Below are 14,082 nucleotides of genomic sequence, written 5' to 3' on the forward strand. Positions count from 1 at the left end.
GCCGCGTCTCTGTGGGGAACACGGCCCAGGGGGTCGGGGGTGCACATCCTCCAGGGCTGGAGGGAGGAGTGTCCGTTGTTGTAGACCGCCGCTCTGCCGCTGGCCCCTTCCCCGGCCCCACCCAGGACGCTGGGTGGCTGGGGACCGAGGGTGTCCAAGCCTCCAGTGCAGGATCCTGCCTAAGGCCACAGTCATTCAAACCCAGGCCAAGCTCTGTCCTGTGTCTTGTTCGGCCCCCCCAGCTCCAGATGTGTCAGGAGGCCCGGGGCTGGGGGCAACAGGAAGAGCACCGAGACCAGAGGGGTTCACGCCTGGCTTCCCAGGTCCCAGAAGGAGAAGCCTGCAACCCTCCTCTCTGCTGCTCCTGGGTGCGCATCAAGCCGGGTCAGCCCCCGGATGGCAAGACCAGAATTTACCCAGTCCCCAGGGCCCACCTGGAATCAGGGATGGTTCCAGCCTCTCAGACCCCCACTAAAACTCTATGGGGAGCAAGGAAGGGGGGAAGCCCAGGGGAGGCACTCCGTAACTGGTCAGCACACCCGTCCGGAGGCTGGGGAGCAGGTAAACTGAGGCAGGAAGGACGTTAGATGGGACAAGCAGAGGTGGGGGAGCTGGGCGTGGCCGGCGCCATCCTCAGAGAGACTCGGAGTAGCGCCGGGCACGTGGGACCCCTGGGAAGCGGTCTGTCTCCCGGCTTCTTCCGTGGGTTCCTCCATATGTGCTCGGGGCGGCCCGGGAAGTGGAAGTGCTACGCTCAGTACCCAGTGCTTCCGTGTCCCATCTTTGTCTCAAATTCTCTACAGCGAATTTGTATCCTTTTGGCAATCAGATAAATTAATAAAAGTCAGAAAAACAAACTGATCAATGTTTCAGGGAAAGAACTAGACCCCCCAACACCCACAGGGTCACCTACACAATGGGGGTGTTACTCCCTCGAGGATCAATCAGCTCCTTCCTTTCCTCCAAAGATAAGGGCTACAGCTTTGAGCTGAGGCAAGAGAAACGGAGGAAGACCAAAGGGAGGACTTCCTGCTCCCCCACGTGGTCGGCCCCAGAACGGTGGGCCGTGGTGGCTCACGGTCCCACAGGCCTGGGTCCGGGTTCAGGCCCCACTGCTTACTGCCTGTGAGATCGGGGTGGTGGGCCGGCGGGACGTTCACGCTCTAACATCGGCTGTCAAATGAGTGAATGTCGGAACCCCCTCCCAGAGGGAGATGGTTCGTGGGACGCTCGAGCACGGTGCTGGCACACAAGTGTTCAGAATATTTCTCCCCCCGTCTCTTTCTCTCCGCTGTGCCCACTGCCGCCGCCCTCACGCGGGCCTCCAGCCTTGCTCTCCGCTGCAGCCAGGGAGCATCTTAAGACACAAGTCACGTGACATCGCTCGTCCACTCAGGTTAGTGTGCCCCTGCGTGCTGTTTCAAGGTGGGTGGGATGGATAGAGACGGTGGTCCCCCGGGGGTGCAGGCTTGGCCGCGTGGCAGTGGGGCAGGGATCCGCTCCTGGCCTCCCCAGCCTGCGTCATCTGCTTTCCCCACAGCAGGGCTGCCATGGGCTCGGTGGGCAGCCAGCAACTCCAGGAGCCCAGCGTGGCGAGCACGCCACACAGGAGCGTGGTGATGAGCTTCAGCTTCGACAGCGGCCAGCTGGAGGAGGTGGCGGCAGGGGTAGCCCAGGCCCAGGGCAGTAGGGCCAGGGGCATCCCGATTTTCACGGACTCTGGTGAGTGAGGGTGCAGCCAGGGTACGTGTCTGCCCCAAAGCAGGGACGGCTGTGGGAGCCTTCCCGCGATGGGGAACCTTGTGGGGGGGGGGGGGGTCACTGAACCCGGGAGGCAGCGTCGGTCAGGATGGATTAGATCTGCTGTGGTAACAAACGAGCCCACCGGCCCAGTGCCTTCACTAGTGCCGTGTGCCCAGGGAAGGCTCCATCTTAACGTGGGTTTCCACGACCACTGAGGAGGTGGGAGGGCACACGGTGAATCATGCACTGACCTGTATGTAAACTTCTGTCTACGACTGACGCATATGGCGTTGGCTGCATTCTTGGGTCAGAGCAAGCCATGCCTCACTTCAGTGGAGATGGGAAAGTGTCCGAAAAGAGGATCGATGTGAGGTTCAAACATCCCAGTTTTGAGGACTTCCCTGGCGGTCCAGTGGTTAGGACTCCGCACTTTCACTGCCGAGGGTCCAGGTTCAATCCCTGGTCAGGGAACTAAGATCCCACAAGCTGCACAGCACAGCCCAAAAAAAAAACCCCAAGAAAGAAATATCCGGTTTTCCACCTATCTGTGTGTCCTAGGGCAAGTGCCTCAACCTTTCGGAGCCTCAGGTTCCCTACATGGAGGAAATAGGCCAGTTGCCTGTGAGATCAGACTGGCAGAGTGGGCAGTGTGCAGGTCTGGAGTTAGGCAGATTTGGGTTCAACCCCAGCTCCTGTCTCTGTCCACTCAGGGACCTTGGGTAAGTCACTGTTCTCTGGGCCTCAGTTTCTTCATCTGGAAAAGGGGAATGATCCTGGGGCCACCCTAATGTGCTTGCAACTGGATCCACAAAATGTGGCTTAAGACGTTTCCCGGTGCTCAGGAGGCCCCCCTGTAAGTGATAGCTCGTTTGGGGGCTGGCTGCAGGTTATACTAGGACCACTTCAGGCTCCGACATGGAGACTTACTCTCAGCTTCCATCCCCTCTCTTTGCAGATGGGGAGTGGAGATTCTGCGGGCTGAGACCCATGTTGGGTTGGGATAATCTCCCTGCACCCGTGTGTATGGACAGAGTCAGCTCGGGGCCCATCCCCAGGCTTCTCCTGGCCAGGTAGTGGATGCCACGTTGCCATGGCCATAGAATTGGATGGTGGCCATGGTGACCAGGGCAGTGGTGATTTTAGCTGTAATGGCTATGGTGACGGTGGCTGCGTCAGTCAAGGTTCTACCAGAGCCAGTAGGAGATAGGCAGAGCTAGACAGAGAGTTAAAGATGCAATACAGATATAGATGTATAGATATCCATATGCATTTATTATAGGACATTGGCTGGCTAAAGAGGAGGCTGGCTAAGCCAGTCTGAAGTCCATCAGGCAGGTGGTCAGGACGGAAGATGACAAGCAGGCTGGAATCCCAGGGGCACGAGCCGTTTGGGGTCCCTGAGTTCTGGGAAGGCCTCAAGGTCTTACCTGATTAGGTCAGGCCCACCCAGGGTAAACTCCCTCTTGATCAAACTTAAAGTAACTAAGGAGGGCCTTTGTGTGATTTTTCTGTGAAAGAAAAATCTTTTCACAGCAGCACCTTGGTCGGTGTTTGATTGAACAACAGGACTGTGGTTCAGCCTCCAAGTTGACCTACAAACTGACCATTACAGTCTACCCCTTACCAGCTTGCCTCCTATACACAGCTCCCTAAACCATACTTAGTCTCCAGATAAAGACACTAACAGTCAACCCCCCACCTACCAGGACATAACGGACCCCCATATGAACAAAAACACACTAACCCTTTCCCCAAAGGATGCAAAGTCCTTGTGTGTTGATGTTCACACTTCTCCTTTGATGCCCCAAACTTCAATACTGAGACACAGGGTTAACTGTTACGAACACATCTTACGTTAGATGATACGGGGGTGAGAAAGTGAATGAAATAAAAGTATTTGATTAATACATGCACACACACATTCATATCAAAAAAAGGAAGCAATATTCATAACAGTGTCAGTCCTCATGTCTGTGACTAGTCACGTGATTGTAGCTGGTATTCATAACTACCTTCTCCCACCACCCATCCCATATTCCATTTGCCCACCACAAGTATCTTAACTGGTCACGGTTCTTTGCCCGGTGGGTGACCCAAGCTTCCTTATTTTTTTTTTTTCTTGGCTGCGCCATGTGGCTTATGGGATTTTGGTTCCCCAACCAGGGATCAAACCTGGGGCCCCAGCAGTGAGAGTGCCAACTCGTAACCACTGGACCAGCAGGGAATTCCCCCAACCTTCATTCTTGAAGGCTCTGGATCACTAGCAGCCCTGCTGGACTTGGGTTGGTATCGTTTTCCATTGACTGTGTCACAGGGATTGCACGTCCTGAGAGAGGCCGTGAGGAATCTCCTGTCTTGCGGACCTACTCTCTCACTCCCACACGGGAGCAACCTGATTTCCCAGTGATGACGGTCAGGACCTGTCCCCACAGCCAGAGCAGCCGCCCTGCTCTCTGCAGGATCACTGTGACTCGGCGGGGAACCGTTCCTCCCTTTGGAGCAAAGCCCTCCGGCCCGGCGGAGCCTCAAGTCATGGGGGTGGGAAGCAAACATTTTGCTGCTGGATCTCTAAGGGGCATAGTGAGTGGCCCTACTCCTACTTCTGCCCGTGGTTCCTGGATGTGTGAACACTATAGGAGAGTCAGCCCTGCATATTGGACGCTGGTTCAGAGCACAGGTAGCCTCCCAGAGGACACTGCCTCAGCCCCACCAGGTCTGGCCACCCAGCTGGTCCCGGAGCTGAGTCTCCAAAAGGCCGTTTCACTGTTCCTCTCCAGCCAGCTGCTTCAGTGGCCGTGATGGTGAGAGTCACGGTGGCAGCAGCCTCTTGGTAACGGACAGTGGCTGTGGTGATGGCTGCACTGGCCGTGGTATTGGTGGTTGTACGTCTGGCAGCCATGACTGTGATGACTGGGGCAGCTGGGGCCATGAAGGTGGAGAGCGGCCACAGTGACGGTGACCATGGTTACAGTGGCTGTAAGGTTATGATAACAGCTGTGATGCAGCAGCTTTGGCAACCACGGCTATGGGGATGGATGGCGGCCAGGGTGACGGCAGCCGCGATGCTGGTGGATACAGTGGCAGTGGCCACAGTGATGATGGGCCGTGGGCTGGTGATGGTGGTCATGATGGTGGGTACGATGGTGACAGTGGCCATGGTGTGTGGTGACTTTTGATAATGGCCATGACGGTGGTGGCGTGGGCAGCTGTGGCCATAGTGATGGAGAGTAGCCACGGTCATGATGGCTTTGGTGGCTTGGATATGGTGAGAGTGGCCATGGTGATGGTAGCTAAGGTGGCGGTGCTTCTGGTGGCAGTGACAGATGCATGGTGGGAGGCCGTGTCTGTGGTTCGGGTGGCAGCCGGAGTGGCTGTGGCTATGGTGGTCGTGATGGGGGTGCCGTGGTGGACTGTGGCCCTGATGTGGTGGTCGCGGCCGCGAATGGGCTGGTCCGCGTCTCACCTGGCGTCTGGGTTTGCGGGCAGAGGAGCCGGTGCCTGACGACCGCTACCGCGCCGTCTACTTTGCAACGCTCCTGGCTGGCGTGGGCTTCCTGCTGCCGTACAACAGCTTCATCACCGACGTGGACTACCTGCACCACAAGTACCCAGGTGGGTACCCCACAGTCGCGTCCTGCCATCGCGTGCTGCCCTGCACACGTGGCTCAGGCCTGCCACCCTCCAGAAACCCCCTGGGCAGGACCCCACTTGGGGAGCCCATTTTATTCAAACCCTAGCTCGGCTGTGAATTGCTGTGTGACCCCAAGGGCAGCCACTCACCCTCTCTGGGCTGTCAGCCCCTTTGGGGCAGAGGGAGGAAGCAGTGCCTGGCGGGGGCAGGTGCAGAGGGTGGGGCTCCCCTGAACCCCTGTTACCCTCCCCCCCACCAGGGACCTCGATTGTGTTTGACATGAGCCTCACCTACATCCTGGTGGCGCTGGTGGCTGTGCTCCTGAACAATGTGCTGGTGGAGAGACTGAGCCTGCACACGAGGATCACCGCGGGTACGCTGCCCGCTGCCCACCCGGCTCCCGGCCCTCACACCTGTCCGTCACATGCCCCTCCATTCCCTGCGTGCGCCTCACTCTCCTTGTCTGTAAGATGGGCGCACCTCCTAGGAATGTCATGGGGTTCAACTATGAAAACAGTGTCAGGCCCATGTGTGTGTAACACGTGCTGGCATGATGCCTGCGCCTGGCGAGGCTGCTGTGCACCCCACGTGTGTCCCGGGGCCCTTGCTCTTCCCTGCTCTTCCTCTCCCATTTGTCTCCATGGTAACATTCAGCTTCAAAACCCAGCTGGAGGCGCCTCCTCCAGGAAGCCTTCTGGGTGCCCCTCCTAGAACTCTAAGATGTCCGCACCCTCCCAGTATTAAGGGGAAAGGCAGAGAGAGGGCACCTCAGACCTGGCTCGATGTTGGGGGATGAGGGGGCTCCCCCAGCCCACCATCGATTGCCACCTCTCTGGCCTCTCCCCACACAGGCTACCTCTTAGCCTTGGGCCCCCTCCTGTTCATGAGCATCTGTGACGTGTGGCTGCAGCTCTTCTCTCGCGACCAGGCTTATGCCATCAACCTGGCTGCGGTGGGCACCGTGGCCTTCGGCTGCACAGGTAGGGCCAGGGGCCGGGGTGGGCTGAGCCCCTGGGTGCCCACTGCGGGCCGTCCCACCGGCCCTGTTCGTGTGCTGGGGGCATGTTAATACAGGGTGAGCCAGGCTCAGTGCCGGTACGTTTCCACGTGCACGTGGGCGAGTCTACTTTCACACGTGCACGTCTACTTTCACACATGCACGCACACTGCACACCCAAAGGGCTGCGTGCGCTGGTCACACACAGAGTCAGAGCACACACTCCACACACACGTCCACATGCCCACATGCCATGTGGACACGGAGGCAGTTCCCTGGTTTTCTCAGGTATAAACCGGGCTTCACAACCTCTCCTGCCCATGTCACCGTGTCACTGTGTTTCTCTGGGGCGGTAGCTTTCAAAATTTTTTTTTTTAACTTTTTATTTTGAAACTGTTTCAAACCTATGGAAAGTTAAGAATAATATAATGAGTTCCCGTATACCTTTCACCTAGATTCACCAATTGTTAACATTTTGCCACATGTGCTTTCTTTCCTTTGCTGGCTTTCTCTGTTCCCCCTCCCTGCCCCCACCTTCTTTTTTTTTTCTTTTTTTTAAAAGAATCTTTTAAAAAAATATGTATTTATTTATTTGGCTGCGCTGGGTCTTAGTTGCGGCATGCAGGATCTTCGCTGCCGAGTGTGGGATCTTTAGTTGCGGCATGCGGGATCTAGTTCCCTGAACAGGGATCGAAGCCGGGCCCCCTGCACTGGGAGCGCAGAGTCTTAACCACTGGACCACCAGGGAAGTCCCCCTCCTCCACCTTCTAAAGTATATGTATATATATGAAATTTCCCCTAAATATATATAAATAGAAAATGTATGTTTTGTCCTTAAACCGTTTGGGAATTACTTGCAGACATCATCATGCCTCTTTGCCTAAATGGTAACAGTTCAGGGTGTTTAACAGCTAAACCTAAGACATCTCTTCTAGAACCACATTTACAATTGCCAAAATCAGGACATTTAACATTGATACAATACTATTATCAGATCTACAATCCATAATCATGTCACTGTTTGTCGCGGTAATGTCCTGTACAGCGTTTGGTTTTTCTGACCCAGGACCCAGCCCAGGATCACACGTTGCATCACTGGTCACATTTTTAGTCTCCTTTAATCCGAAAGGTCCTCAGCCTTTCTCTGTCTTCTGTGGCAATGATGTTTGCAAAGGTCCAGGCCAATTGTTCTGTTGATGGTGACTTTCAGAAAGAGATACATTTCACATTATGACCCAGCACACATGTGTGCGTGTGTATGTGTGTGTGTGTGTGTGTGTGTGTGTGTGTGTGTTTATAAATGAAATCAAGGCTTTGTGAAATAATATTCTCAATCCAGGCTTTGTACTCAGGTCTGCTCTATTTCGTTAAAAAAAAAAAAAAAAAAAATGCTGATAACCCCACCAGGAAGGAGATGCTAGTTTTTCAGCCCTGCTCCAGGGTTTACTTCCAGGCGTGGAGTCACTAGACCACAGGGCTTGAGCCAGTACATTTTCATTTTCCCCAGATACTGCTGCACTTCTGTCTTGTTGGTCAGGATGAGACGTTATGCTGTGGTGACAAACGAGCCCAGAGGTCTCAGTGGCTTCTCAGAACCGGCCTTATTTCTGACACTTGCTGCACGTCCAGCGTGTCAGTGGGATTATTTCCACACTCACTCGGACTGCCGGTGGCTCCCCGTCTGTAACACATGGCCTCTTCTGTGGCCGCCCCTGGGGAAAGACAGACCAGAAGACCATGTGGGCTTTTCCTACCTGGTCCAGGAGTGACGCGTGTCATTTCTGCTTGAGTGTCAATGACCAGAGGAGGTTGGGGAGCCTGGCCAGCCCCGGGGCGGGGACGTCGAAGGCAGGACTGTGCTATGCAGGGGGTGGTGCTGTTTCCACCCCACCCCGCGAGGGGATTGGACAAGGTCCCTCTGCCCCCAGTGGTGTTAATGTCTTTTCCCAGCAACCCTTGCCAACTGTGTTCTCAAACTTCTGAATTCTGTTCCAAGCAAACAGGTGATAAGTGGTGTCTCATGGTTATTTCTCTCTCTCTCTCTCAAGTGCAGCAATCCAGCTTCTACGGATACACGGGGATGCTGCCCAAGAGGTACACGCAGGGGGTGATGACAGGGGAGAGTGAGTATCTGCAGACCTCAGAGCTGCCTAGGCTCTGGGACCCTCTTCCTGGGACCGAGGCGGGGCTGGCGATCGCCTGGCTGGTGGGGGGCCGGACTCCCAGACAGGAGGGATGAGGTTGTGATAGGCGTGGTCTCTTTGGGTGCAGAGTCCTCTGTGATGTGAGGAGCACGTGCCACACTCTGAGCATGGGTCTCGAGTGTCTCGCAGCGTCTGTGCAAGGCGTGCGTTTTGTGTGTGCATGTGTGTGCAGGGCAGCTCATCTACACCCGTGATGTCAAGTGCCGGCCCTCAGCACCAAGCTCTCCTCAGAGACCCACCCCCACTTGGCAACTCAGACTCCCTTTCCCAAGCCCAACACGTCATCCCACCGGCCCCTGCTCAGTGACGGGCACCCCCTTGCTCAAACCTGAGACCTACCCGACACCCAGTGCTTTAAGTCCCTGCAAGTCATGTGGACCTGCCCTCCGGGGTGATCCCTGCGTCCCAGCCCCGGTCCGAGCAGCCGACTCCCCCTCTTGTCTTGCTGCCCTCCAGCACGGGGGCCGCCCCACCCTCAGCCCAGCCGCAAGCACTTCGGAGCACCTCGTCCAGATGTCCTCAGTCTTCCTTCCGGGCCTGGATGGGCCAGGCTCAGCCGTGCTGTGGGGCAGGACTCAGGTGGACTCTGGGCCCCATTTCTCCCCTTTGGGGTACTCTGTACCCTCTACATACGGTGAGGCCCACCAGGTGCCCCCAGGGCTCCAAGCCTCGCGTCTGTGGAATTTGGTTCCGGGAAGGTACCCCGCTTGCCGTGACCCCCACCACCTTCCCCTGTGACCTTAGGACCCCACCCACCTGGTTCCAAGCCCACCACTTCCTTTCAGCTCCGCAAACACAAACATGTAGAGCTCATGCCCGCCCTCTGCCAATGGATGCTCGCCCCCTTGTCTCTGCCTGTCCCCCCAAATCCTGCACAATCATTGGTGTTTTTCTGCGACCTGTTTGGGGCCTCTCCCCAACGAGCCCCAGAAGGAAGGGCCTGCATGCGTCGTCCCCACTGTGTCCTCAGGGCGGACGGTGCCGGGCACACAGCAGACACGTGATCAGTGCGCCTGGGGTGGGGTGTGTGTGAGCCGGGCACAGGGGCCAGAGAGGGGCGGTCTGCGCGGGCGCATCCTGTGGGCTGCCACAGCGTGTCCGCGTCCCAGGGCTGCGGGGCGGGGTCGCCCGCATCACGGCCCCTCCCCCCGCAGGCACGGCGGGCGTGATGGTCTCCCTGAGCCGTATCCTCACGAAGCTGCTGCTACCCGACGAGCGGGCCGGCACGCTCATCTTCTTCCTGGTCTCCGCGGGCCTGGAGCTGCTCTGCTTCCTGCTGCACCTGCTGGTGCGGGGCAGCCGCTTCGTGCTCTACCACACGGCGCGGCCCCGCCCCGGCCGCACGGCCGGCTACCGCGTGCACCACGACGTGGCCGCCGAGGACGTGCACTTTGTAAGTCGCGAGGTCGGCGCAGGGAGCCGGGAGGCCCGGCACGACCGCCGCCCCGTCCCAGCCGAGCTCCTCCAGCCGCGCCCCGCTGTCGCTGTCGTCTCAGGCTCCAGCTCCTCCTGTGGCCCGAAGCTCCTACCCACGGGCCCTCCTTCGTCCTGTGGACCAAGGTTTCATCCCTTGGTGGCACCACACACCTGAGGCCTGAGGCCCCCTGGCTGTGACAGCCCACACCTGAGGCCTTAACCTCCCCACGCCCCCGGTGTGATGGCCCACACCTGTGGCCTCCCCCGCAGGCCCGCCCGGAGCCATCCTGGGGAGCTGGGGCGCCCCGGACACTGCGCGGAGCCAGAGGCCGGGCAAAGGGAGGCCGGCTGAGACAAGGCCCACGTCAGAAACCGGGGCCCCCTTAATGGTCACGGAGGGTCCGCGAGTGGCTCCGGGCTGAGACCTGAGCCGTGCGGAGGGGTGTGAGGACCCACACGAAAGGCATGGGGGCGGGGCGTGGGGTGGGGGCAGAGGGAAGCGCACGCGCAGAGGCTCCGGGGCGTGGGAGGAGCTTGGCGTGTTTGCGGGACAGCGAGGAAGCGCAGGCAGGAGCCTGCGGGGGGCTCTCACCGAAACGCGTCCCGCCCTGTATCCCCTCCAGGAGCACCAGGGCCCAGGCCTGGCCAACGGCGGGTCCCCGAAGGACAGCCCAGCCCACGAGGTGACTGGCGGCGGGGGAGCCTACACGCGCTTCGATGTGCCTCGGCCGAGAATCAGGCGCAGCTGGCCCTCCTTCCGAGGTGGGGCGGGCTGGGCCCCGGCGTCCCGTGTCTCGTCTGCGCGCGCGGAGGGCAGGGGGTGTTCCGGCGGGCTGGGGCCCCTTAGGTGTGCGGCCCCCTGACGCCGCCTGCCACCCACAGCCCTGCTGCTGCACCGCTACGTGGTGGCCCGCGTCATCTGGGCGGACATGCTCTCCATTGCCGTGACCTACTTCATCACGCTGTGCCTATTTCCGGGTCTCGAGTCCGAGATCCACCACTGCGTCCTGGGCGAGTGGCTGCCCATTCTCATCATGGCCGTGTTCAACCTCTCTGACTTCGTGGGCAAGGTGAGCGCCCCCGCCAACCCTCCCGGCCCTGGGGGAGGACGCCGTGGGTGGGGGCAGCAGACGCCAGGGTCACTGCGGGAGCCGCGGGGAGGGTCCCCGGGGAGGCGCAGGCCCCAAGCTGAGGATGCCCGTGGCTCCTGGTGGGGAGGGCGGGAGCAGAGCCACGGTCCAGACCGCAGCTGGGAGCAGTTGGGGGAGGCGGCGCTTGCCCCACACTCACTAGTTGAGCACAGGTGTGGGCACACGGAGGAGGGCACCCAGAAATGGCTGGCCTGTCGTTGGTCTTCTGTAGAAGAACGCAAGGCTCAGAGAGGGAAAGCCATCTGCTTGGGGTCACACAGCTGGGAGGTCTGAGAAACTCGAGTCTGTGCTTCCCGAGGGAGCAAAGCTTAGTTAGTGGGTTCAGTTGCTGCCGCTTCGTACATGTTGATGCAGGTGGGCCTGACCCTCTGGGCCTCTGTATCCTCGTTTCTCAAATAATGTCAAGAGCCCCACCCGGCGAGGGCGCTGTGCAGGCTGAACAGGGGCACGTGTGTCGTGTTTAGCTGGGTGCCGTATGAGGGCTTTGGTGGCCTCACGGCTGCCAGGAAGACGCAAGGGGAGTGGCATGGGCCCACATGTCTGTCTCCCCACAGATCCTGGCGGCGCTGCCCATGGACTGGCAGGGCACCCACTTGCTGGCCTGCTCCTGCCTCCGTGTGGTCTTCATCCCCCTCTTCATCCTGTGCGTCTACCCCAGCAGCACGCCCGCCCTCCGCCACCCGGCCTGGCCCTGCATCCTCTCCCTACTCATGGGCATCAGCAACGGCTACTTCGGCAGCGTGCCCATGATCCTGGCGGCGGGCAAAGTGAGCCCCAAGCAGCGGGAGCTAGCAGGTAAGGCCCTGCTCGGCCCGCGCCCTGCTCGCCTGCAGGGCTGTCCACTGTCAGGCAGGGAAACCCAGGCCCGTAGAAGTCAAGACCACACAGCGAGAAGCTACCTTTGGGTCCCAGGGTCAAGTCAGCCTTGGGGCTCGTAGCTTGGGGACGTTCGCCAACCACTTACCCCCTCGTTCATCTCACAGCTACTTGGTGAGCCCCTACCGTGCACCAGGCACTGTTCTAGGTTCTGGGGACACAGTGGTGACAAAACAGTGATCCCTGTGTTTGTGGGGTTGACAGTCCAGAGGTGACAAAGAGACAACAAAATGATGTAATGTGTTGGATGGTGATGAGCGTGGTTGAGGAATGTAAAACAGAGTAATGGGACGAGGGAGTCGTGGTAGGGGGTTCACAATGGAAGCAGAGCAGTCTGGGAAGGCTTCACTGAGGAGGTGACTTGAGCAGAGACCTGGAGAAAGTAGTGAGGGGCCACGTGACAATGCAAGGGAAGAGTGTTCGGAGTGGCGGGGGTAGCATGTGCAAAGGCCCTGGGGCAGGGGGCGGCAGTGGAGTAGTAAACAGGTGGGAGGGGCCTGGAAGAAAGTGCTGGATTCTGGATCCGTTTTGACTGCAGGGCCCACGGGGCCAGCTGATGGACTAGGAGATGGAGTGTGAGAAAAGGACGGGGGGTGGGGCGAGGGGGGAGGTCAAGAAGGACTCCCAAGGGGAGCCTGCTGCTCAGTGCAAGAAGGTTGGATTGCCGTCAAGTGAGATGGGGAGGGGGCCGTGTGGGAAGGGGCACTGGAGGGGGGTTCTGGACACAGTAGGTTCAGGAAGCCCAGTAGACATCCTAAGTGGTCCATGACGAGGAAGCAGTTGGAGGTAGGAGGCTGGAGAGAAAGAGAAGCAGGCGAGGCCTGGAGCGCCCGGCACTTTCAGTCAGGGTGGAACAGTCCTGGGGCGGCCACCTCCCAGGCGGGAGCTGGCCGTGGTCACTGCTTCACACCTGAGAAGCTAGGGCTTCAGCTCCAGCCCTCGCTGTGGCCCCCCTCCCGCCAGCTGAGGTCTGGTCCTGTCTGCAGGGAACACCATGACCGTGTCCTACATGACGGGGCTGACGCTGGGCTCGGCCGTGGCCTACTGTACCTACAGCCTCACGCGGGACGCCCACGGCACCTGCCCCGACCGCTCCGCCGCCAACGCCTCCTTCCCCGCTGGCCTCTGAGCCAGGCCTGGGCCCCCAGCCCTGCCCAGGGAGGGCTGCCGGGGCCCTTCCCCACCCCTGCCTGCAGTGCCTGCGGGGCCCCGGCCTCCTCCCCGTGCCAATATCGCCACCCTCTCTGGGCCCACCTGCCCTCACTCCGGCCCCAAGGTTCTGCCAAGTTCTCGGAGGCCTGGACGTGTGGCTGCCACAGGGTCCCGCCAGCACTGTGTTCTGTGTTCCGTCTTCACACCGCCCTTTGCCACCTGCGTGTGTCTGGTGGTCCCAGTGCCAGCCAGGACAGTGACAGACCACCAGCTGGTGTCCCCTTCTGGTGACCCTCACCTGGCTCTGCTTTGAGGGCCCCATGGCCCCAGCCACACCGTCCTCAGCACCTCCTTCACTGGGGACCCCTCGCCCCCAGGTCTCCCCCCGTCCCCGTTCTTAAACACTGGGTCTCCCCAGCAAAATGCGTTTGCCGTGAAGGAGCTGTAAGCTCTGGGTCTGAATGGTTTCAGACCACGGTCTGCGCTGGCCTTTCTGCAACCCCAGCTTTGGTGCTGGCCTGGGTGCACCCACCCCATGCCAGCACCCCATGTGCACCCTGGTACCCACCTGATGCCACAGGCCTGGGGGTCTGTGCCTGCCTGGGGACCCCCGATGATTTTTCCGGATCCTCCACCTGTGATACAGGAGGGGGACAGTTTGGGGGCCGCAAAGCAGGGCCCACGCCCTGGCTAAAGTCAACCTGTGACCTAGGCCTTGAGCCCTGTCCAGGGAGGGACAGAAATGCTGGAGTCCCTGGCTAGTAGGAAGGCGTGGGGTCCCCCCAGAGGTCCTGGCTGGCTCAGTGCCCTGAGCTGGGGGCGTTCCCAGATCATCCTGCCAAAGACGGGTTTCTCCATGGGGAGGACAGGTACCCACGGCACCGCTGTGACCACCCTGCCCCTCTGCGTCTG

General features: G+C 59.5%; 1 protein-coding gene across 2 annotated transcripts; it reads left to right on the top strand.

Annotated features, from left to right (window-relative positions):
- The first annotated feature begins 1,383 nt into the window (after positions 1 to 1,383).
- On the top strand, positions 1,384 to 13,737 carry SLC29A4 (solute carrier family 29 member 4). 2 transcript variants are annotated; one of them, XM_089895549.1, is made up of 11 exons: positions 1,384 to 1,722; positions 2,986 to 2,993; positions 5,232 to 5,355; positions 5,634 to 5,747; positions 6,263 to 6,354; positions 8,425 to 8,494; positions 9,730 to 9,968; positions 10,615 to 10,753; positions 10,874 to 11,061; positions 11,697 to 11,937; positions 13,005 to 13,737. In XM_089895549.1, the coding sequence occupies exons 1-11, from the start codon at positions 1,551 to 1,553 to the stop codon at positions 13,145 to 13,147; spliced, it is 1,530 nt and encodes a 509-aa protein (XP_089751675.1). In that variant the 5' UTR covers positions 1,384 to 1,550; the 3' UTR covers positions 13,148 to 13,737. The 2 variants fall into 2 exon arrangements, with proteins under 2 accessions (XP_089751675.1, XP_089751674.1); XM_089895548.1 differs by lacking the exon at positions 2,986 to 2,993 and adding an exon at positions 3,928 to 3,935 and having other exon boundaries at positions 6,226 to 6,354; positions 8,420 to 8,494.
- The last annotated feature ends 345 nt before the right edge of the window (positions 13,738 to 14,082 follow it).

Source organism: Delphinapterus leucas, chromosome 15, assembly GCF_059928025.1.
Source record: "Delphinapterus leucas isolate spDelLeu-1000000601 "Yukka" chromosome 15, BTC_Dleu_Yukka2, whole genome shotgun sequence".
In the NCBI taxonomy this organism is placed as follows: domain Eukaryota; kingdom Metazoa; phylum Chordata; class Mammalia; order Artiodactyla; family Monodontidae; genus Delphinapterus; species Delphinapterus leucas.